Raw genomic sequence first — 21,950 nt, forward strand, 5'->3', positions numbered from 1 at the left:
TGCTATTAACAGCTAAATGCCTGGCTGAGGCTGAAAGTCTTGGTGCAACCCATTAATTAGCGGTCAGTAGTGTGCCTTAGCCAATCTTCACATGGTGTGATTTTCATATGAATGGGGTCATACACATGTGCGCTTTTTTTTTTTCCCACATCACAATGCGATGCAGGGAAAAAAATCGTGGCACATCCTATCATTAGGCGTACCCTCGCATCACATTGCCTATTGTTTTCAATGGGTCCTTGCCTTGCGTCCGCAGCAAAGTGAAAAGTTGGTGAGCATGATATCACACTCGCCCATGTGAAGTTAGCCTTAGTTGTAGGAAGCTATTAGGATGCTTTCACAAGTGGCGGAAAATTGTTTCACTGCCAAATTTACACCAACATTCCCTTCGTAAATCCAAAGCACTTCTGAGTCAAATCCACATGTAAGAAATACGGATTTTGGTGTGGATTTGGCCATGGCAGAATTTACCGCCACATGTGAAAGCACTAAGGATGAGCGAGTATACTTGCTAAGGTACTACTTGTTCAAGTAATGTGCCTTAGACGAGTATCTCCCCGCTCGTCCATAAAGATTCGGGGACCGCCGCGGCTGACAGGTGAGTCGCAGGGGAGAGCGGGCGGGAGAGAGAGATCTCCCTTCCGTTCCTCCCTGCTCTCTCCCGCAGCTCCCCGCCCCGCGGCGGCCCCCGAATCTTTAAGGACGAGCAGGGAGATACTCGTCTAAGGCACATTACTCGAACGAGTAGTGCCTTAGTGAGTATACTCGCTCATCCTTAGAAAGCACCCATCCATGAGTCTAAGTGGTTGCCGCTAGGGCTCATGTTTTGCCGATAATTGTCAGGTTGAGCTTGCAAATGCAGATACAATCCTAAATGGCTAGCCTTAGCTGCACACTGTAATAACGGCTTTTCGGTGAAACCACATGATGTGGCCAAACCATGCCCATCTGCTATGGCAAATAGCCACACTGTGGGTGTGGCAAATTGCACCATGAGGTTTCACCCCCAGGGTAGGGTCCCGCATTGTAGCTGAGATGTGGTTTGGTTGTGCCCAAAAGCTGTACCGTCCTACAAGTGGACTCACCTAACAAATTAATTAGGGGTTAGCTGGCTGTTCATTGCTAATAGGTTTCGGCAAACATCTTGGCCATTAATAACCTGCAACCAATTAACTCTTAATTGATTTGCTAGCTGCACTGACTTGCAGGACAGCAGGATTCTTGGCTACAAGCCAGCTGTGTGACGGCTGCTACGTGGAGCCCTTCCATAAGACATCTGCACGGTATCATTGCCTAATGATATCACCACCCAGTTCTCCATCCATCACATTTGTTGGGTTAATCATCGTTTAACGTGGTTGCCAAATTCCAGAATCATCTCTAAAACTTCAACAGAGACTTTCTGTCCCTGTGTCTAAATTTCATGGCAAGGCAGTGACTTGTTGGAACCCAGCAGACATGCCCCACCAGTGCCTCCTAGCTATGTGCCTGGTGTAAAGAGTACTAACAGTCAGTAGGGATCATACATTATTACAACATATGACTGAAGGTTCGGCCTTTGGCTTTCCGATGGTGCAGGTAATGGTGTGAGCTTCCTTCACCGGACTGGTCACTGCTGTCTCATCTTATAAAATGATAAATAATACTTCATGTCTTTACATCTTCTGAAAATCCAGCCAACACTCTGGTTTCTCAGGGAGGCAGAACATAGGAGTCCATATACAGAACTGTGGCCATTACTCCTCACACATCACTAGCCGTCTCGTGGAGCTGCAAGGACAAAATAGAAATGACTGTTATACGAAATGACCGCATAATACTATTGTTACATTCATGCAGGGCTCTCATGGACGTAACCAACCCGTCACGCGAATAATGTCTGCAATGGATAAACATACTCATGAATTAGGTCGGCCCTACCTAAAATCACATGATCGTGATAGCCATAGCCCCACGTCTCGAAACTAGGCAGCCTAGCCTGTCCCTAGTTGGAGGATAGGGAAGTATATATAGTAGATGGAAATGTTGTATATATTGTGACAACTAGGAGATTAGTCATTAGGTAGGATTGCCATGCTCTTCACCTAAGATGGATTGCGCACACTCACAGAGACACTGGACAACCGGACTTCTTTACCTCTTTGGCGTCTGCCAGCTTTATTGCACACACCAATGGTTTACAGTATTTCCAAACTGCACATACACCGAAACACACCACAAAACCTGGTCAACTGACCACTGACTAGACATTGTACATCCCTCACTACATCGACCTAGTGCCATAGCATTAACATTCTCATATCAACACAGTTCATTTACCCCTCTGGCTTTGAAGTCCTGAGAACTTCTTTACTCTCTATCTGGGTTTACAACCCGCAGTGGCCTTGTTATCGTACCCAACCAGGGTGTCTGTTTATATATATATAGTGGCAAGGCAATACACAGAATGGCCTGCGGAGGGCTGTAAAACAAGCATTCTGTGTGCTAATCATCAGGTACAACTGTATGGGTGTGTCTGCAGGAGATAAAACCTCCAGACACACTGTGCTGATGGGATCTGCAAGCCTGAAGTCCGGTGCGGACCAAACTGTGACTTCCACAAGTCTGACAGGGAAGGACGTTCCCTAAACAGACACCCTGGTTGGGTACAATAACAAGGCCACTGCGGGTTGTAAACCCAGATGGATATATATATACATATCAGAGCTAGGCAAAGGTGAATAAACCCCACAATAAAAGTATCACCAGACGACCGCTGTCACGCCAGACACCTTGGGCAAGTAATTAACCAGCAACCATGTGCAGGCTGAGGCTATATACACTTCCATAATGGACAATTAGCCAGCTAGGGAAAACACGTCCCTGTTGGCCAATCAGTCCATACACCACAGGAGATATTGTAGTAGGAAAGAGAAGAAGAAAACATTAAACCCTGAGGGATTCCCGACAAACAACACCTAAGGGAACTTCCCCAGTGATAGGAAGGAGCCACTTTCTGTAATAGAGTGCCGAATGACATGGAGCATTCGTCAACGGTGCAATCATGAGGGTTGGGGCTGATGTCATGATGAAATCTAGAAGCAGTCTGTGGCTTTATTCACACGAGTGTATATACGCTGCTATGTAAGCGCAATTTCACGACCAACCGATATATATTACCATCTGAGGCATTGGTTTCCAATGCATTCATTCATATAGGTGAATATGCAGAGCGTACAAAATAGAAGATACACGACCGAAATCCGCGCCTGCTATTATACGCTGGGTGAATAGATAATTCTGAATTTCTCGGCCGCGACATATTTTTTGCTAATACGTCACACCCAGCCGTGTGAATGAAAGAGAAAACGCTAATTAAGCTCAGGACTTGATCGCAGAAAATGTGCATTCATGTGAATTCATGGCGCGTCTGAGTGAACGTAAAACGCATACGCTCATGTGAAGGAGCCCTTAGGAGAGAATCACTCCATTAAATGGCATCCAACTAAGCCAGATTATGGAGTAAGATTTACCTAGAATTTGAACTTCATATGTTTGACAGGCATGACATCAAGCATACAGTAAGGCACCTTGTACCCCTGCAGGTGCCATACTAATGGTTTCATACAAGACTGGGTCGTAACACAGCTGTCTGCATGAGACTTGATGGGTCCTTAATTTATGTTTTTACTTATTCAAAAAAAGTAAAAAATGGCTCATGTTCAATCTAAGGCCTTAGTCACACGGGCGTTTATTGCCGCGATTTGCGCATGCGCATGCGTCCGGCGATTTTTTAAAACCATTGCTTTGCAATGGTATCGGACACATGAGCGCTTTTTATGCGCTCGTCCGATAAATTAGAGAACAGAAATCGCAGATCGCACCTATCTGCGATCTGCGATTCCTGTTCTCTTCTCTATATGCGCTCAATGGGGCCGGCGGCAGCAGCGCCGACCCCAATGAGAACATATAGAAGACAAATCATTCTTCTCTGCCACAGCTGGAACAGCTGTGGCAGAGAAGAACGATGTTTGCCCATTGAATTCAATGGAGCGGCAATACAGCCGCTCCATTGAAACCAATGGGCTGCCGGCGTGCGCGGGGTTAATTGTCGGGAAGGGGTTAAATATATAACCCCTTTCCTGCAATGCATCCTGAAAAGTGAAAAAATAAAAAAAATGTATGTACTTACCTGCTCCCGGCAGCTGGAGATCCCGGCGGCCGGCCTGCAGTGGGTGTGAAGGGGGTGTGACTCAGGCTTGCCCCTGATTGGCTCAGCCTCAGCCAATCAGAGGCTGATCTCAGTCACACCCATTCATGAATTCATGAATGGGTGTGACTGAGACTTGCTTCTGATTGGCTCAGCGCTGAGCCAATCAGGGGCAAGCCTGAGTCACACCCCCTTCACACCCACTGCAGGCTGGCCGCCTGGATCTCCAGCTGACGGGAGCAGGTAAGTACATACATTTTTTTTAATTTTTCACTTTTCAGGATGCATTGCAGGAAAGGGGTTATATATTTAACCCCTTCCCGACAATTCATCCCACACTCGCCCGCAGCGCTTGCATTCAATGGAGCCGCTGTATTGCCGTCTCCATTTAATCCAATGCGCTGGACAGCTCCGGCCCGTTTCTAATGAAACGCGGCTAGGAGCAGATTTTCGGGCGATTTTTGGGCCGATTTTTCGGCGCCGGTCACGCGATTTGCGCATGCGCATCCGTCATGCGATGCGCAAATCGCGTGAAAAAACGCCCGTGTGACTAAGGCCTAAGGCTTCTTTTACACGAGCGGATACTGGCTGACTGTTTTTATGGCTGGCCGATATACGCTACATTGGGGGCGAAAAAAGTGGTGAACGGACGCACAAATCAAACGTTTGTGTGCCCATTTATATGGCCCGGTGAGGCCAGCGCAAATGTGCCCACCTCACCAGGCCATCTCCCATTTCCCCTCCTCTTCCTCCGTGCGCATATATCACTATTAAACACCACCTCTACTCGAGCCAACCTAAACAACCAATCACCGTGAATCAGCCAAACCAAATAACCAATTACCATGAATCAGCCAACCCAAATAATAACCAATTACCGTGAATGAGTAAATCCAAACAACCAATCAGATTGCGAATGGTGTGGAGATGGGGTGACGTAGAAACGCCCGGCGCTATATTGGCTTGGCCGGGCGCTTTTACGTCTCACAAATACGCCCATGTGATCGTCCAGCCGATATGCGCTCATGTGAAAGAAGCCTAATGCTGTACTGCAGAGGTGTTTAAGTGATAATTACTAGTGAGAGTATGGCGTTTTAGGGTACTTTTACATGGGCTGATTACATGGCCGGAGTGATTGTTCAAAGGAGCAATTACTGGCGACTGTTATCCCATATAAACACCCAACAGGGCAAGAGAGTGGGTATCGCCCTCTTTTTGGAGATGCTTTGTTTTTAGCTCACCTACAAACCAAGTGACTGTCAACCCGTTCAAACAGGCAGTCCTTCATCTATGAACATCTGCCTGTTTACTCTGAATGGAGGTGGGTGGCTGAGAAGGATCTCCGGTCGCTCTGCCTCCATTCGATGAGTGCATTGAAAGCACAGGCGCCATAACTGTTGGGATGACTGTCGGGTGCTTTAGAGCCCAACGATCATCCCGTGTAAAAGTGGCCGTACAAAGCTACCAAACTGTAAGGACTATGAATGTTTGGGTATAGGTTCTGTGTACAACTTTGCCATATGCATGAGGTCCAAGGATAGATATATTTACCAGTTGCAGATTTTTTTCCATAGTAGTGCTTTAAAGAGGACCTGTCATGAGATAAAGCCAGTGGGGCTATCTGCATGGCTCATTTTAGGTCCGGCTTTCTTCAGTGGAAAAAACTGCCAACTTTTCGTTTTTCCCGAACCTTGTAGGAAAAGTGGATGTGCCGCCGGTGAGCACAGACTTGGATTCCTACAGCTTCTCCTCAACAATTCTTTTTACCTAAATGCATGTATTTTGGTCTTATAATAATTTTTGCAACGGGAATAAGTACAAATTTTGCACAATTTGTCTTCTCAGTTTCTACATATCACTGAATATAGACAGTCTGAGGCTACATTCACAAGCACAAAACTCACACGAATATGTACTCCATTCTTTTGAATGCTCTTATGCACATGAGCGATTTTTCCCCCCCTCTCATAGTGATGCTACGAGGATGAAAATCACTGCATGTTCCATCTTTTGGCATTCCTTGGGAGCGCGTCGCCAGTTGTTTTCAATGGACTTTAAAAGACATTGTGTGATGTGTGACGTGCCTACGAGTTCGATGTGATGTTTTTTATTGAAATCAATGGAAGGACTTGCGAACCTCTGACATGCGTGAAATCTGTGCTTGAGGATCGCAGATGTTCAGATGGGTGATTTTTAGGGGCGCAAAATCGGCCGAACGGAAAAGGTAGAACACACGGAGCGCATTCTGGACGGCCCTTCTAACACCAACCGGAAAAGATAGGCCTAGACCTATCTTTTGGCCAGAATACGTTGGCCGGTCCCATAGACTCCTATGGGAGCCTATGCGAGCTGCCAGAAAAGGCACTTGGGAGGGAGTTTAGCAACGGCTCTGCTAAACTCCCCTCCCCGTCGCTCCCCCTCTCCACCCTTTGCTTGCTATGGGCAAAGGGAGGGGGCGGGAGATTAGCACACTAGCTTCAGCCCCATTCCACCACCTCCACTTGCCAGCAGCCAGAAAGGGGCAGAGAGGGGGCGGGAGTTTAACAGTCTAGCTCCCACCCCCTCTCTCTTCCTGTAGCCAGCAAGGGACGGAGAGAGGGACGGAGTTTAGCCTCCCATTGCAGCTGCCTCCCGTCCAATGTGATTTTCGGCCACTTTGTGGCCAAGAATTGCATCGCCCGTGTAAAGGAGTCCTGAAACTGAATACGCCTGTGTGAATGAGTCAATGGTTTCCTATAGAAGCATTCAGATGAATGAATTTTAGACACGCTAAATCCTTGTCAAAGATAGGACATGAACTGCAAGGCTCACATTTAAGGTCCGTGTTGCGAGAATAGATCGGACCTGACCCATCTTTGGTGCATGCTTTCCGTAGACTCCTATGGCAGCAGGATTACACGCACCTCCAATCATGTGAACGGGCTAATTAAAATAGCTGGAATTCACCCGTTCACGCACAATCTTTTCACGTGCATATAATACGCAAAAACAGCGCCCGTCTGAACGAGCCCTTAAGGAGCATTTTAGACGGAATGATATTGTTATAAAAATCGAATGAAAGTCAATAATAAAACCTTCGGTTTAAAAGCGAGACAAGAACTGAACGACAAACCAGATTTGTGTACTCATTGGGCATTCAGTTTCACCCGGCATAAAAACCATTGTTGGCTTGTTGGCTCCTCTTCGTGTTTTTAACAGTCCCCGCTCAGTGTTTACATAACAATGTGCAACACCCAACGAGAAGGTCACGATTCCCAATGATGATTCGCCTGTCTACACAGGCTGCATGAGCGTAAACAAGCAGGTGATGAAACACGAATCGGGAGGCTCTCGTTTGGTCTACAAGGGCCATTAGACTAATCAATAAGTAGTAATTGCCTATGTAGAAAGTAATATAGTAACGCGTCTCATTCTGTATAAAGATAAGAGCTCCTTTATTCAAGTGATGAAATGGCCACTTTTCCCCTCTTGACATTAAGGGAATTACCCAGGAAATTGGATATTATGTTGAAAACTGAGATACGGAATAAAAAGTTTTCCCTTTCATAGCTGTGGAGGTAGAAATAATCCAGAATAATTAGCGGGTTATTAAGAATCTACTATAAGATTGAATTGACATTTAGCGGCGTCCTGGCGTACCTTGTTAGTGGAGAGATGAGTTTGTATAGTGGCTATTCTCCTGTAAGACAAAGATGTGAAATCAGTGAGGCCGACCTCCTGTCCGCTGTGCCTACCGTTAATTACCAAGCTCGTTTATCTTCCAGATAGCGGCCGTTCTAGGCCAAGGTAAATGAAGGTTGCGTCAAGTGAGATTTTAGCCTCAGAATTTTAATGATGGAAGGTTACCTAGAAGAGTTTTTCTTCTTTGTGAAGGATGGAAAAGATAACGAGGAAACTGGTAATTACACCAGTAGCGGTAGCTTCGTTACTGGATACAAGTGTATTATAGTTTAGGTGTTAGCGATACAGGGGAAACAGCCAGAGGGACATTTATCCTACAGAGGATGGGAAGGAAGTTGGGTGGTGGTAGTGGTGGTGGTGGGGGAGCCCGATGAGCTTCTCGGAATCTGCAACAGTAGAATTATACATTCTTTTATTTGGCATGGGCACCCTCTCCTCTAGGTTCTGCCTATATTGAATCGTGTGAAAAATGTTATGTGATTTTGTGGCGCAATTTTGGATTTGATAAGTCACTGCGGAGCCCCAGCCTTAGGGCTCTTTCCCACGAGCGTATATCGGCCAACCGTTTTCATGGCCGGTTGGTATACGCTGTGATCTGATGCATTGGATTCCAATGCATCAGATCACATGGCCGTATTGCCGCGATGTAAAAGTGCCCGGCTGGCCAATATAGTGGTGGGCATTTTTACGCCAGGCCCAAAAGATAGTCCTGGAACTATCTTTTGGGCCGGAATACGTCGACCGCTGCATGGGCTCCTATGGAAGCCAATGACAGCGGCCAGAGAAGGGAGATGGGAGGGAGTTTAACCTAATCTCCAGCCCTTTGTTCACAGGCAGCAGTGAGAGGAGATGATGTGACTTTAGCTCAACTCCCGCCCCTTGTCCGCAGCCAGCAATGGGAGGAGGCGGGACAGGGTGGCGCTTAGCTCTGCCCCCTTCCATTGCAATCAGCCGGAGAGGAGGAGAGAAGAGGTGAGCCGGCGAGGGGAAGGCTCAACGTTTATGCGACGGGGCCCATGCTGTGTGAACGGGCGCACAAATGTTAGATTTGTGCGCCCGTTCATGAGCTTTTATGCCTGAGATGGTAGCATGTATAGCCTGGCTGTGAAAACGGCGGCCAATATACATTCGTAGGAACGAAGCCTCAAAGGGAACTTGTCACATTGTACATGCAGTTCAATCTGGAAAATATTTAGTCCAATCCCTGGAAAGACTGGTGCAGTTGTAATTTATTCATTTACAACCTTGTTCTTTCTACTGTATAGGAGGAGTCCAGTGGGTGGTCCTATCCAGCTCTCCCACTGAGTAGGAACACCCACTGGACTCCTAAGTATGCAATAGAATAAGCAGGAATTGTCCATATTTGCGCAGTAGCTTCCATTTACTTTTTGTTTGTCACTCACTTTCAACCAGCATAAAAGTTATTGCTGCTTCGCTCACCTCTTGCTGCGTGTAAACGTTCCCCGCTCAGTGCTTACACAGAGGAGGTGAAGCACTGAGTGAGAGGTCTGCGGTGATCTGCCTGTCTAAACGCTTTGCATGGGAGCCAACAACTAGCGGTGACGTCACCAGCTCAGGTGAAAACAGGCAAAAAAACTAATATTCAATGGCATGAGTAAAAAATCCAAACATGGACAGACAAAAATGTATAGTATTTTCCAAGTAGTATATCACATGCAATATACAGCATACAGTCCAACCTCACCAGTATAGGACAGTAGACAAATACAGGAATTCCCAGTAATCATATGCCTTTATTTCAATGGCGGTTTGCGCTCAGATTCTCTATTTGCATTCTCTATTTTGTGTGCATTGATTAGGGACCACGTAGATTGGTTGGGTAGATACCTGTTTTCTATATATGCATCATCAGGTCTATATAGTTTTGGCGCAGATACAATTTGCTTTAGTGCCCATTTACACAGGTGTACCTTCTGTCCATTTTCAGTCCGTATTTTTTACAGACTGAAGACAGACTGAATAACGACCTAGCAAATTAAATTGGTGTACTTGGATGTGCGTATTTTACACGCGATAAAAAAAGCCTGCAGCATGTACTATTTCAGGGCTTATTCAAACGGGTGTATATCAGCCGGGTTTTCACGCTTGGGCTGATCAACGCAACCTCTCTGATTCATTGGTTTACAATGCATCAGTGCACAGGGGTGTATTTCCGCAATGTAAAAGCACCTGGTGGGGCGCTTTCACGCCAGTGGCGGCGGCTGCATAGACTCCTATGGGAGCCAATGACAGCTGCAGGAGAAGGGAGGTGGGAGGGAGCTTAGCAGTGTGACTGCTAAACTCCATCCCCCTTCTCTTCTCCTCTCTGCCCAATCCCGCCCCTCTCATTGCAAACAGTGGCAAGGGGTGGAGAGGGCTGTCTGGAGCTCAGCACACTAGCATCCGCCCCGTCCTGCCTCCGCCTCATTCAGAGAGCCGGCGAGGGGGAAGAAAGAGGAAGACAGCTAAGCTGTCTTTCCCCACCCGATGCAATACACCGAGCCCCGAATCACATAGTAGCATGTATCGGCAGGCTGTTTTCATGGCCGGCCAATATACGCTCAAGTGAGTAAGCCCTCATGACGTATCACAGGTATCACTGACTAAAATTGCCATGAAAGTCTATGGGAGTGTAAAAAAAATACAATGAAAATGGGTGTTACAGGCGTATTCACTGTGCTTTTTATACATGTTGCCAATAGACAATGAATAAGGATGCAGCACAGATGTAAAAAATGTCCACACATACCAAAAAACATGCAGTAAAAATTGGTGTGTTTTTCATGAATTGCATGCACCCATATGAATAAAGTCTTATAGCCTATTATTTAGCGGTCTTCTGAAGAGTGTATATGTGGCGATTGTTTCTATGCTGATTTGTACAACACATGCCATTAAGCCAACTTCGGTGGCTAACTCCCACATGTTCATATGTAGTGTTTGCTGTCCTGGTCTCTTACAATGCCGCTCATACCAGGTCATCTGTGCTGTCCTCATGTACAAGCTCTTCTTCGTCTCCATTAAGAGGCTCATCTGTGACCGTGTCGCCCGCTTCTGATGTGCTGTCATCTAGGGAGAATTCACTCCGGCTGCAGTCCGATTTCTTCCTTGATGCTATGGCTGGGGTGAGCAACAGATATAATCCATTAGAGACTGCAATACGCCTTTGTACTGACCTCACTAATGGGCTTTAAACCTGCACATACATCTTTCTAAGGTGGTGGTTGGCTGACGACTGACCGCCAGGCTCCTGCTCTAACAGCCAGGAGCAGAGAAACCTCAGATCCCGGCATCTGTCAATAATAACTGCAGCATGTAAGCAGATGGCAGGCAGAGGGGGCTTCTGTCACCCAAAAAGCATCGCACATCCTGCGTTTTTCTCGCATGATAGACGACAACATGAGTTGATAATGTTAGAAATGCATTGCACGAACATTGCAAGTTTGTGCGCTGTGAAATTTTGGAGCCCCCTCCCCCATAGGGAAACATGGGAGAAAAAAAAGGTTATTGCAGCAAGATAGCACATGCCGCAATTTTTTTTCACGCCACATCGCATGAGTGAAAACATTGCACATGTGAAGGAAGATATTAACCCCTTTAGGACCAGGCGCTTTAAGTCTCCTGCTCTGCAATCAATCAGAGGCAGGAATGGATTATCAGCTGTAAGTAATAGCTGATAATCCTAAGAAGAAGGCAGGAGGGGTATTTAACCCTTTCTGACTTTTCTTTCCCCCAGTACACAGCGCTCAATGAGCGCTGTGTACTGAAAAGTGAAAGTAAAGTGTAACTTTCACTCCGGGGAGGCATATTTTTATATTCCACAAGACTTCTGCTCGATTCGCAACCTGACTGGTTGTTTGGGTGGGCTGATTCACAATTCCAGCAACCTGATTGGTTGTTTGGGTTGGCTGATTCACAGTGATTGATTGCTTGGGTTGGCTGATTCACAGGGATTGGTTGTTTGGGTTGGCTGATTCACCAAGCAACCAATCACGTTGCGAATCGAGCAGAAGTCTTGTGGACTATAAAAATATGCCTCCGGGAGTCATGTGACCACCAGGGTTCCCTGCTACAGCAGAGCTGGAGGGTCATACTAGACCCTGGCCAGCTCTGCCAGTGACTAATGTCACCACAGGTGATGTTTTCCCCTGTAACTGGATGTCAGGGGGGACATAGATAGTAAAAAACACAATTACATACATCAGAAAGACAAAATTCTAGAATAAAACAATACATACATAAGAAAGAAAATATCCCAAAACCGTCAACCTAAAACGTCGCTATAAGCGCCCTGTAATCCAAAACCATACATATTATATATCAAAACGTCCGGAACAAAATGAGGAACCCATTCTCATACTTTATTTTAGTGTAAGAATATCAGTTAAAAAAAATAACTAGAAATGCTTTTTACCCCCAATAAAACTAAAAAAAACGGGAAAAAAAGTCAGTAAAAAAGATATTTAAAAAAATCTCCCTATATGTCACGGGAAAAGAACACAGCAAAAGTAATTTTGATAGCTAAAGGAAAAAAAATAGGGCAGTAAAACCACCACATGAGTAAAATCCCTAAAAAGTGTCTGGTCCTTACGGTACAAAACAGCCTGGTCCTTGAGGGGTTAACAAACATGGGCTTCATATGGCAGTGATTTCACGCACTTCTGCATCGCTGGAAAATTGTGTGATTTTATTGTTTGTGTAAAAAATAGCATATCGCGCGAGATTCCTGCATTGCGAGACGCACAAATCTCGCACGAATATGAACACTATTCTTTTGAATAGGGTTTCTACACACCAGTGACTTTTTTTCTTCATCGCAGGGAAGGAAAAAAATGCGAGAAGTCTTATCTATGGGCGTGCCAGCGCATCACCCATTGTTTTCACTGCGGCAGAGGAGCGTTACTTTCATGAAGACCATCCAATTCACACTCAACAAACCTGCGCATGGCTTTTGTTCATCTGTTATCTGCTCCAACCTTCCCAACAGGGCGTCAATGTTTGTCTTGATCTGTGTGAGCTCTGACTTGATGGTCTGAATCTCATTGCTTCTTACTACAAATAAAAAGGAATACAAACAATACTTTTTGCCAGACCACAATGATAACCACTTCCCAGGTCCTAAATCCATACTTACATCTCAGCTTAGCTGCGTTCCCTGTAATGGCTGCTGATCTAGCTAACAGTTTGACTGGGAGAGCTGATTTCACTCGTCGTACAAGAGGCACTGTAACCCGCGGGCGTTTCACTGGCACTGCCCGAGGAGCAGGCGACACTCTGCCTCGATACTCAAACAACCTGTGCAGAAGAGATACAAAGAAGTTGTGTTATCTACTTTGTGTCCCTTTGCTGTGCAGTACTGTTACAATGTATTGTTCCATGTAAGTAGATGGAGAGAAGCTGAAAAAATCTCTGCCCCCATTTTCTCTGAATTTATCTCCCATACACTGACGTAACTATAGGGAGTGCAGGGGATGCGGTTGCACCCGGGCCCAGGAGCCTTAGGGGGCCCATAAGACCTCTCTTCTCCATATAGGGAACCCAGTACTATGAATAAAGCATTATAGTTGAGGGCCCTGTTACAGGTTTTGCATTGGGGCCCAGAAGCTTCAAGTTACGTCTCTGCTCCATATCTTCAGTTCTGATAACTTCAAGTAACATTTAAGGAACACTTACATACACACGTTGAAGAATTTTAGCAGGTCGTTTTTTGCAAACTTTAGCTTAGTATAATTTTTAAAGAGGTTGCCTCAAAAAGACTACGCCTTGTCAAATGGAAGCCGACACATTGATCAGTCGATCACTGAAGGTCAACAGAATGGAGAAGCCACATCTGGCCAGACATTCAAAGAAATGTCCGTCCATATAATGCCCAACTCCTTCATAACGTTCATAAGTCCTAATAGGGTAGATCATATTGTAGCCTTCCATGCAATTCATCTCATCCTTTATGTCTTGTACACATGACTACCTCTATCCAACTCTTATAGATTAAAAGTTCACATGGGACAGGCCATTCTCTCCTTATATATTAAAAGGGTTGTACCAGAATCCCCTTTTACCACCTATCCATAGGACAGGTGATAAAAGTCTGATCAGTGGGGGCCCAAGAATGGCAGTCCCGTGTCCCCCTCTTCCTGGTACTGCCCCCACCCACAGTGACATCAGATTGAATGGAGCTGCGGTTTCAATGGGGCTAATGGAAATAGCAGAGTACAAACTCTCAGTTATCTCCGGCAGTCCTACTGAAAATTAATCCTAGTAGCGCCGCGCATCTGCGACTGCTCCTCCATTCAGTCTCCTCCTCACTGCGGAGGGAACAGTGATCCCACAGTGAGAAGAGAGGGGAACACGGGACCCCTGTTCTCTTGATTGCTTGGGATCCCAACGATGAACCACCACTGATCAGACTTCTATCACCTATCCTGTGGATAGGTGCTAAAACTGAGTTCTGGTACGACCCCTTTACAGGCTCATGACCTGACTATGGAGCCTATAGGGTTTCTTTAGGACAGAGTTGTACATCCTTGGCCATATTCTGTGTGTTTGGAGAAGTAATGCTTCTGAAAGCTCTTCTGGACACACAGTTTTCGATGGAGTACGTCACAATGTTTTGTGTGCTTCAGACAGAACATCATACAGAGGCCCACAAGTACAGTAATCAATAATTAGCATGACACCATCGAAATGGTTGCCAACTTTATTTTTGTCTTCGATGAGCTTTTCTTCCATCTGCCAGCAGGGGGAGCTGTGACTCCATGGCTACTAGTGTTATCCGCGACTAAGCTGCAGTTAAAGTGGCTGTGGCGCAGATGACCATTTTGCAGATAAATTTCTCCTTATTTTTTATCCCCCATGCTTGACACCCTTGGTTACTTAGAAAATGACAGTGTCTGAGTGTTTGTATATGAACTATTTAAAGCCAACGAGAACGGCTGATCTCTGCCCGTCCAACGGATATTATAACGATGATACCGTTTACACAATGGCTCGATTTTGTGTCACCTGCTGTTTAATGAAGAGGTACGAAGCCCCCTGAAGGGTAGGTTGGGGGTGAGTTAAATTCTGTCCTCCAGTTCTAGACTGATATGGACATCTAATAATACCCATACAAGAGGCCAAATCGGAGACTCATTCAAAGTATAGGCGTTCTGCTGCTGATATCCTAATGTTCTGCTCCAGTATTTCCTGCACAGACATAGTCCGTGGGGAAAATGCTAGAATAGATTTGTCAAAAGGGGGCAAATTATGGGCAAAGGTTTTACCGTCTCTGAGACGTCTATCCTCAGAGCACTGCAGGGGGAGCAAAAGATGATCAGATGATGTTGTCTAAGGGATGACTACCATCCGAATAATCGCTCGAGCGAGCAAGCGAGCATTTGTTTGCTAGTCACTATCTTTCAGCTCACCTAAAAGTACGCGGATGTGATTTTTTTTTCCCGGTGTACGGATCGCACGAGCGGAAAGAAATCACAGCATGCTCCATTTTTCTGCAGATCCCACGGGACGGCTTCCATTCAATGGAAGCCATTCGATCCGCGGACAGCCCGCAGCTGTCACTGTGGACACGCTGGAAAGCAAGAGATTAAAAAAAAATCCGGACGCATCCGCCATGCTGATGAAAGAAGATCCGGCAGGCACGAGCAAACCCGCGCTGGATCTGGACAGGTGAGAAAATGTATTTTCCTGTCAATTTCCGCGGGCACGGCTGGAATCCGCTGCGGGATTCAGCAGATGGAATCCGTGCATGCAAGTAGACATTGGGCCTTACGCAGTGTTTCCCACATCTCCTTGCATATTGCACACACCCCATTGACTTCTAAGACGCGTAGAAATAGAACGTGTGTTTTTTTGGGGGGGTTTTGTGCGAGACCGAAATGTGTGCTCAAAATAGGGAAATGTGAAGGAACCCATTAAAACCCATTAGTACATAACGATTGTTAGGGGAACACCAAGATGGCAGGGTAGCTTGGGGGCGCCAGGAGATCTAAGAGTGTTGCTTCACCCACATGGCACTTACAGGAGGTTATACATTGGAATCCAGTTTCTGGCAGAATGTGCGGTGTAGTATGGAAGAATATCATGCTAAGGCAGTGTGGAGGGTATTGCAGTGGAGTGTGTCAGTCTGTGGGCTGAATACAAAAACTGGTGAAGAGCGCCCTGGTGATAATAAGCGATCATGAGCCCATAATAGTACAAGCGGCCTAAGCCTAGTAGCCACTTCTTATCTACCCCCAAGGGAAGATATTACCACTGGTCAGACTGTTGGCCATACCAGCCTTGTAAGTATTCATTGTCCTATTGTTGTGGCCAGTTCCTGCAAGCAGTAAAGATCAAGTTGCTAAGTCTCGGTCCAGAGGTGTAATTTGAAGATTCGGGACCCCAATGCAAAACCTATAATAGGGACCCCCAACTATAATGCTTTATTCATAGTACTGGGCTCCCTGTATGGAGAAGAGAAGCCTTATGGGCCCCCTAAGGGTCGTGGGCTCAGGTGCAACCACATCCCCTATAGTTACACCCCTGTCTTGGTCCATTCCTTGAGTGCCACCTTGTGTTCAACCGGTGACCCAACTGGCTTACACGCTTCTATGGTACATATGCCCTTGTATAGTGCTGAAAAATATGGCTGACCTTTAATGGCTTTGGTTGTATAGGGTTATCAAAATGAAACTTCCTCAACTCGGAGGCCGTTCTGCTGCTCCAAAGAGATGAAATTCGAATATCGGTAACTTCAGCGATGCGCTTGCCATTTATGAAAAAAATGCTAGTAAAAAAGTCGCTGATAGGTGGCGCTGTAGCTATGCAAATCACACTGCAAATGTTCAATAAGTCTCCTTTGGTTTCCAACAACGCCCTCCCCTGCTGAACGCAGACAGTCACACAAGCGTCGTTTTGATGCTGAGTAGGTGCGTAAAAAAAATCGCATGTAAAAGAACCCATGGTTTCCTACGCTTCTTTTAGATGAATGATTTTTTGACGCGTTGAAAAAATTTCTCCGTCAAAAGATAGGACATTCCTATGGGAGGTGGAGCAGCATACTCGCTAATAGCAGCTGCGCCGTGCTCACGGCTGCTATTCATTCACTGTTTTAGCGCAGCTATCTGAGCGTTAAAACAACGCTTGTATGAAAGAGCCTCCAATTGTTGTAACATGCCGTCCCTCATGGTAGACCTGATGCGCTACAGCGCCACCTATCAACGACTTTTTTAATATATATATTTTTTTACATATGGCGAGCGCATCATCTGAAGTGGCTGTTGTCCAAATTTTATCTCATTTGGAGAAGATGAACGCCCTCCAGAGGCCTCTGAGTTGGAGAAATTTCATTTTGCTAAAGGTTTATTCACACGTCCGTATATCGGCGGTGTTTTCACGCCCGGCCGATATACGGTGTCCCTTTCTGCAGGGGGAGTAGGCAAGCGGGAAGCAGTGCACTGAGCTCCCGCCCCCTCTCCGCCCCTCACCACTGATTGCAATGGGAGATGCAGGACGGGGGCGAAGCTAAGTTCAGCCCACCCCGCCCCTTCCCATTGCAAATAGTGGCGAGGGGCGGAAAGAGGGCAGGGAGGGGGCGGGAGCTCAGTGCACTGCTCCCGGCCCAGCCTGCCTGCTCCTCCTACAGAAAGGGACACTGTATATCAGCCGGACGTGAAAACCCGGCCGATATACAGACGTGTGAATAAGCCCTTAGGCTTTATTCCCGTAAGCACATATACACCGTGTTTTCACGCCCAGGCACATACGGTACCCATGTGAAGCACCCTGCACATATAGGTTGTTATATATGTACATAGCTCATATTTAGGGCTCCTACATACAAGCATATTTGCACACCTCAGTACAACATATTTTGCACGTGTACCGGCACATTTTAATGTACTTTTTCTGCGAGCATTGCATGTTTATTTGCATGCGGCAGATGAACACACCGCAATTTAATCGGCTATTTAGCCTAATGAGATCTAGATGTGTTCTCACGCAGTGTATTGCACATTTGCCCCCCTCCCATAGACTTCTAGGAAAGGAGGAAGGAAAATAATGGATTTTATTCTCTGCGCAAATTTTGCATGCACAAATGAAGGAGCTCCTAATGCCTTCATTATGATGACCCTAGTCATACATCCCTATACACTATGGTCGGAAGCAAGATTAGTCTACTTTCTTGGGACCCTTCCTTGGAAATCGTGAGATGAGAGACGTTAGGATCTCCAGCGCGCTCATACCCCCGTAACGCCCTTTGCTCGCACTCCTAAATCTGATTACCACGTCCAGAGAGCTCTTTGTATCTGGGTTGGTTGGGGGGAGTGAGCACATTAGTGGCGTCCTTCCCGTTGTGCCGCCTGATAATGCAGAGATGTGATTGCATTTGGTAAGGCTCTGATTTTTCGCCTCCTTCCCTGCCGCTTGAATGCAACTCATACTGTGACGATGAACAAAAATAGGTCAGAGTGCATCCGCGCAGCTTCACTCACCTCTCATAAAAGTCATCTCTGTAGTAATCAAAGTCAAAATCGTAGCCGCTGTGGAGAGAATAGAGAGAATTTTAAATTCCAAGCACACTGGACCAAAAAGAGTCTTGGAGCCAGGTGGGAAGGCATGAGGAGAAGTGTCGGCGCAGCAAAGTATCTCCTGCAGCCTATTTCATGTACACATTACCCCTATTCCCCATAGGATTCCCCCTGAGCCTTCCATCCAGTCTACTTCACAGCACTGCCCCTGGTATCTGCAGAGCACTAAATTACACATTAGAGATGTCATTTATATTTAACCTGTTGTCTGCTGGAAGACTCTTCTGGTATTCCGGTCACATTTTCGAAGCACTCTCTAGAATCAAGCTGGGGAGAATACGTTTCTTTCTCGCTTTCATCAAAGAACATGTGTTCTATATTCAACTTGAAGCCGATGCAAAATCGGTAACAGGGGGCTTCCAACTTTAATGCCTCATTTATACTACCGGGCTCCTTATGTGGGAAGAAGAGACCTTATGGGTCCCCTAATCTCTGCACCCATGCAACTAGCTACATTCTAAGATAGTTTTCTCTATGTTAAGGACACGCAGTAGAGTTGCATGCACAGACCTTGTATGGCAACGTAAGTCTGTAAATACGGTCCCAAGGGTTTGGGCAGACAGGAACCCTTTCCAGAATAGTCCCAAAGAGATTGAGACACTATGTGGGAACAAGTTTAACTTCTTGAACACTTTACTGTTGTTTTGTACAGAACATAAATTGGTCACACTGAGAAACGTTGCTAGGCCTTACTGGGTCTAATGAGAGACCGGTCTCTGTAGCAGGCATACTCAAGGGTAATTGTGTCTTAAGGTGCATTTACACACACAGATGATTGCTCAAAATTCGTCAGAAACTGACAGTTTTGAGCAATCATTTTGCATATGTACTAATGGGCTAATCAGCCCTTTAGTATTTCATTGCATGTATTTAGAGAACAGTAGGTGGTCTGTTCTCTAAATACATTGCTTTTGTTCTCTAGTGGGACAGTGGCTGTTAACAGCTGTTGAAGAATGTTATCAGCTCTGCCTGCAGGGAACACAGCATACGGTCTGTCTTATCTTATCATCCTGAGGGACGAGGATTTTTATGCGGACCTGAAGTCAGCGATGGACGAAAAGTGCACGATGGGCGCACATTTACACACAAAGAGTATTGCTCAAAAGTTGGCTTTTGAGCGGATTTTTAGCGATAATCGTTGTGTGTAAAAGGGCCTTTAGGCACACAAAGTTCAGTGCAATCAATTAATTTCTTCTCCTTATGGAGAGGCAATTCTTTCATCAAAGAATATGTGTTCTATATTCAACTTAAAGCCGATACAAAATCGGTAACAGGGGGCTTCCAACTTTAATGCCTCATTTATACTACCGGGCTCCTTATGTGGGAAGAAGAGACCTTATGGGTCCCCTAATCTCTGCACCCATGCAACTAGCTACATTCTAAGATAGTTTTCTCTATGTTAAGGACACACAGTAGAGTTGCATGCACAGACCTTGTATGGCAATGTAAGTCTGTAAATACGGTCCCAAGGGTTTGGGCAGACAGGAACCTTTTCCGGAATAGTCGCAAAGAGATTGAGACACTATGTGGGAACAAGTTTAACTTCTTGAAGAATGTTATCAGCGTTGCCTGCAGGGAACACAGCATAGGTCTGTCTTATCTTATCATCCTGAGGGACGAGGATTTTTATGCGGACCTGAAGTCAGCGATGGACGAAAAGTGCACGATGGGCGCACATTTACACACAACGATTATTGCTCAAAAGTTGGCTTTTGAGCGGATTTTTAGCGATAATCGTTGTGTGTAAAAGGGCCTTAAGGCACACAAAGTTCAATGCAATCAATTAATTTCTTCTCCTTATGGAGAGGCAATTCAATTTAATATAGGTGGTTTGGTTGCAGTGACTTCCAGGGTGTTTGCTTAATAAATATACGGTTTATTCACTTCCTCCTTGCCCATGCCCTGGTATCTGTCTGCACTATCTCTGACATGTTGCCAACATCGCTGATCACAATCCCAAGGTTTCGAAAAAGCTCTTGCCTGCTGTCTCAGACCCATTGTGGTTGTTTATGGTGTTAGTCGGACCCTCCATCCTCCATACTAGTAACACTGAGGAGTTGATGCACACAGCAACGGTGCACAACTATAATGGCTCCAGCAATCAATATCCGTCTTGGCTACACTGCCTCCTGTAATTCTTTTATTCCTTATGTTATTTGCTATCATCTATTGGCAGGAAGTGACTCCCTTTAATAAATTAGGCAATGCTTATGTGAGTGCAGGACGTAGCTATAGGGGGTGTAGCTGGAGCAGTCACTACCGGGCCTTGAAGCCTTAAGGACCCCAAAGACCCTTCCGTCACATAAGAAGAAACCGGTATTATAAATAGCACGTTAGGTAGGGGGTCCTGTTATAGATCTTGCATTGGGGCCTAAGAACTTCTAGTTATGCCTGGGTGCATGTGGTGCATATAAAATAAAGCATAAATGACAAAAGCATGTCAATACCCTGTTTCCCTGAAAATAAGACATGCCCTAAATTTAAGACATAGCATGATTTTCCAGAATGTTTGAGGATGCAAAATGATTTTTCAGGCTTTTTGAGGATGCTTGAAATATAAGCCCTACTCTAAAATTAAGCCCTGCTGACAGATAATTAAAAAAGCCAATTTAAATAGTGTCCAGGCAGCTATACATGTAAAAAAGTTAAACCCTTTTGAACAAAAATTAATATAAGACACTGTCTTATTTTCGGGGAAACACGGTAGCATACAATTATGCAAATAATGAAGATGGAAGAATACCTCTGCAGCACCACCTATTGGATGGCAGCATTTCAGTAAATCAGTGTCAGACCTTTTATACAGGTCTTTAGAATAGTGATTGGGAATTGACCAAAAGCCAGAATCCATACACAGACAGCTGTTTCGGGGTTTTGCTCCTCATCAGTGTACAGTAGGATTCTGGCTTGGCTAGTGAGAGGCTTATAGAGTGAGTCAGGAGGGATATCATCACTCTTTAAGGAGAGCACCTAGAAGGTGAGTGAGGAGACTTATAAGGCCATGCAAGCTCCTCTGGGAAATATATGCAATAGCATACAGTTCGACATGCACATCCGTCAAGGAGCCGCCTCCATTGCCTTACTTTGTGGAGCACCGTAGAGTAGCATCATGTTCAGTAAGCCTCTTGCACATGGCGCTCTTGTGTGCACAAAGCCTTACCAATTCTAGGATATTGTTGATTCAGCCACATGTTTGGCTGTTTGCTTTCCGAGCTATAGAGGTTTATCGCATGGCTTGAGATGGGGACAGGGTGTCCCTTGTATTTGTGTTGTCAGTATGAACTGCATATTAAATACTTTGCATCACACTTCTTTCACAAGCTCGGATTTGATCCTTGGCCTTTGCGCAGCAAGATGTGGGTTACTGTAATGATGCTGTTTAACCAATTCTCTTTTGAAGTCATCTGTAATTTACGCTCAAAGCGGCAAGATTTTACGATTTAATGGGATTGGGTTTTGGATTTTTTTTCTACCAAGGCCCCGATAAATCCTTAATATGAGAAATCCAATAA

The 21,950-nt window shown here is 45.6% G+C and overlaps 1 protein-coding gene across 2 annotated transcripts in view; it reads right to left on the reverse strand.

Annotated features, from left to right (window-relative positions):
- Positions 1-770: 770 nt before the first annotated feature.
- RALY (RALY heterogeneous nuclear ribonucleoprotein) overlaps positions 771-21,950 on the reverse strand; it is a 191,990-nt gene continuing 170,810 nt past the window's right edge. Inside the window, exons 5-10 of one of the 2 annotated variants that reach the window (XM_066588144.1) lie at positions 18,343-18,390; positions 13,005-13,165; positions 12,809-12,922; positions 10,845-10,990; positions 7,829-7,868; positions 771-1,770 (exon numbers count right to left, since the gene is read on the reverse strand). In XM_066588144.1, coding sequence (XP_066444241.1) covers positions 7,833-7,868; positions 10,845-10,990; positions 12,809-12,922; positions 13,005-13,165; positions 18,343-18,390 — 505 coding nt within the window. In that variant the 3' untranslated portion in view covers positions 771-1,770; positions 7,829-7,832. The remainder of the gene's footprint in view (positions 1,771-7,828; positions 7,869-10,844; positions 10,991-12,808; positions 12,923-13,004; positions 13,166-18,342; positions 18,391-21,950) is intronic. The other variant, XM_066588145.1, reaches the window with a different exon arrangement.

The sequence above is a fragment of the Eleutherodactylus coqui genome, chromosome 13, assembly GCF_035609145.1.
Source record: "Eleutherodactylus coqui strain aEleCoq1 chromosome 13, aEleCoq1.hap1, whole genome shotgun sequence".
Classification (NCBI taxonomy): Eukaryota; Metazoa; Chordata; class Amphibia; order Anura; family Eleutherodactylidae; genus Eleutherodactylus; species Eleutherodactylus coqui.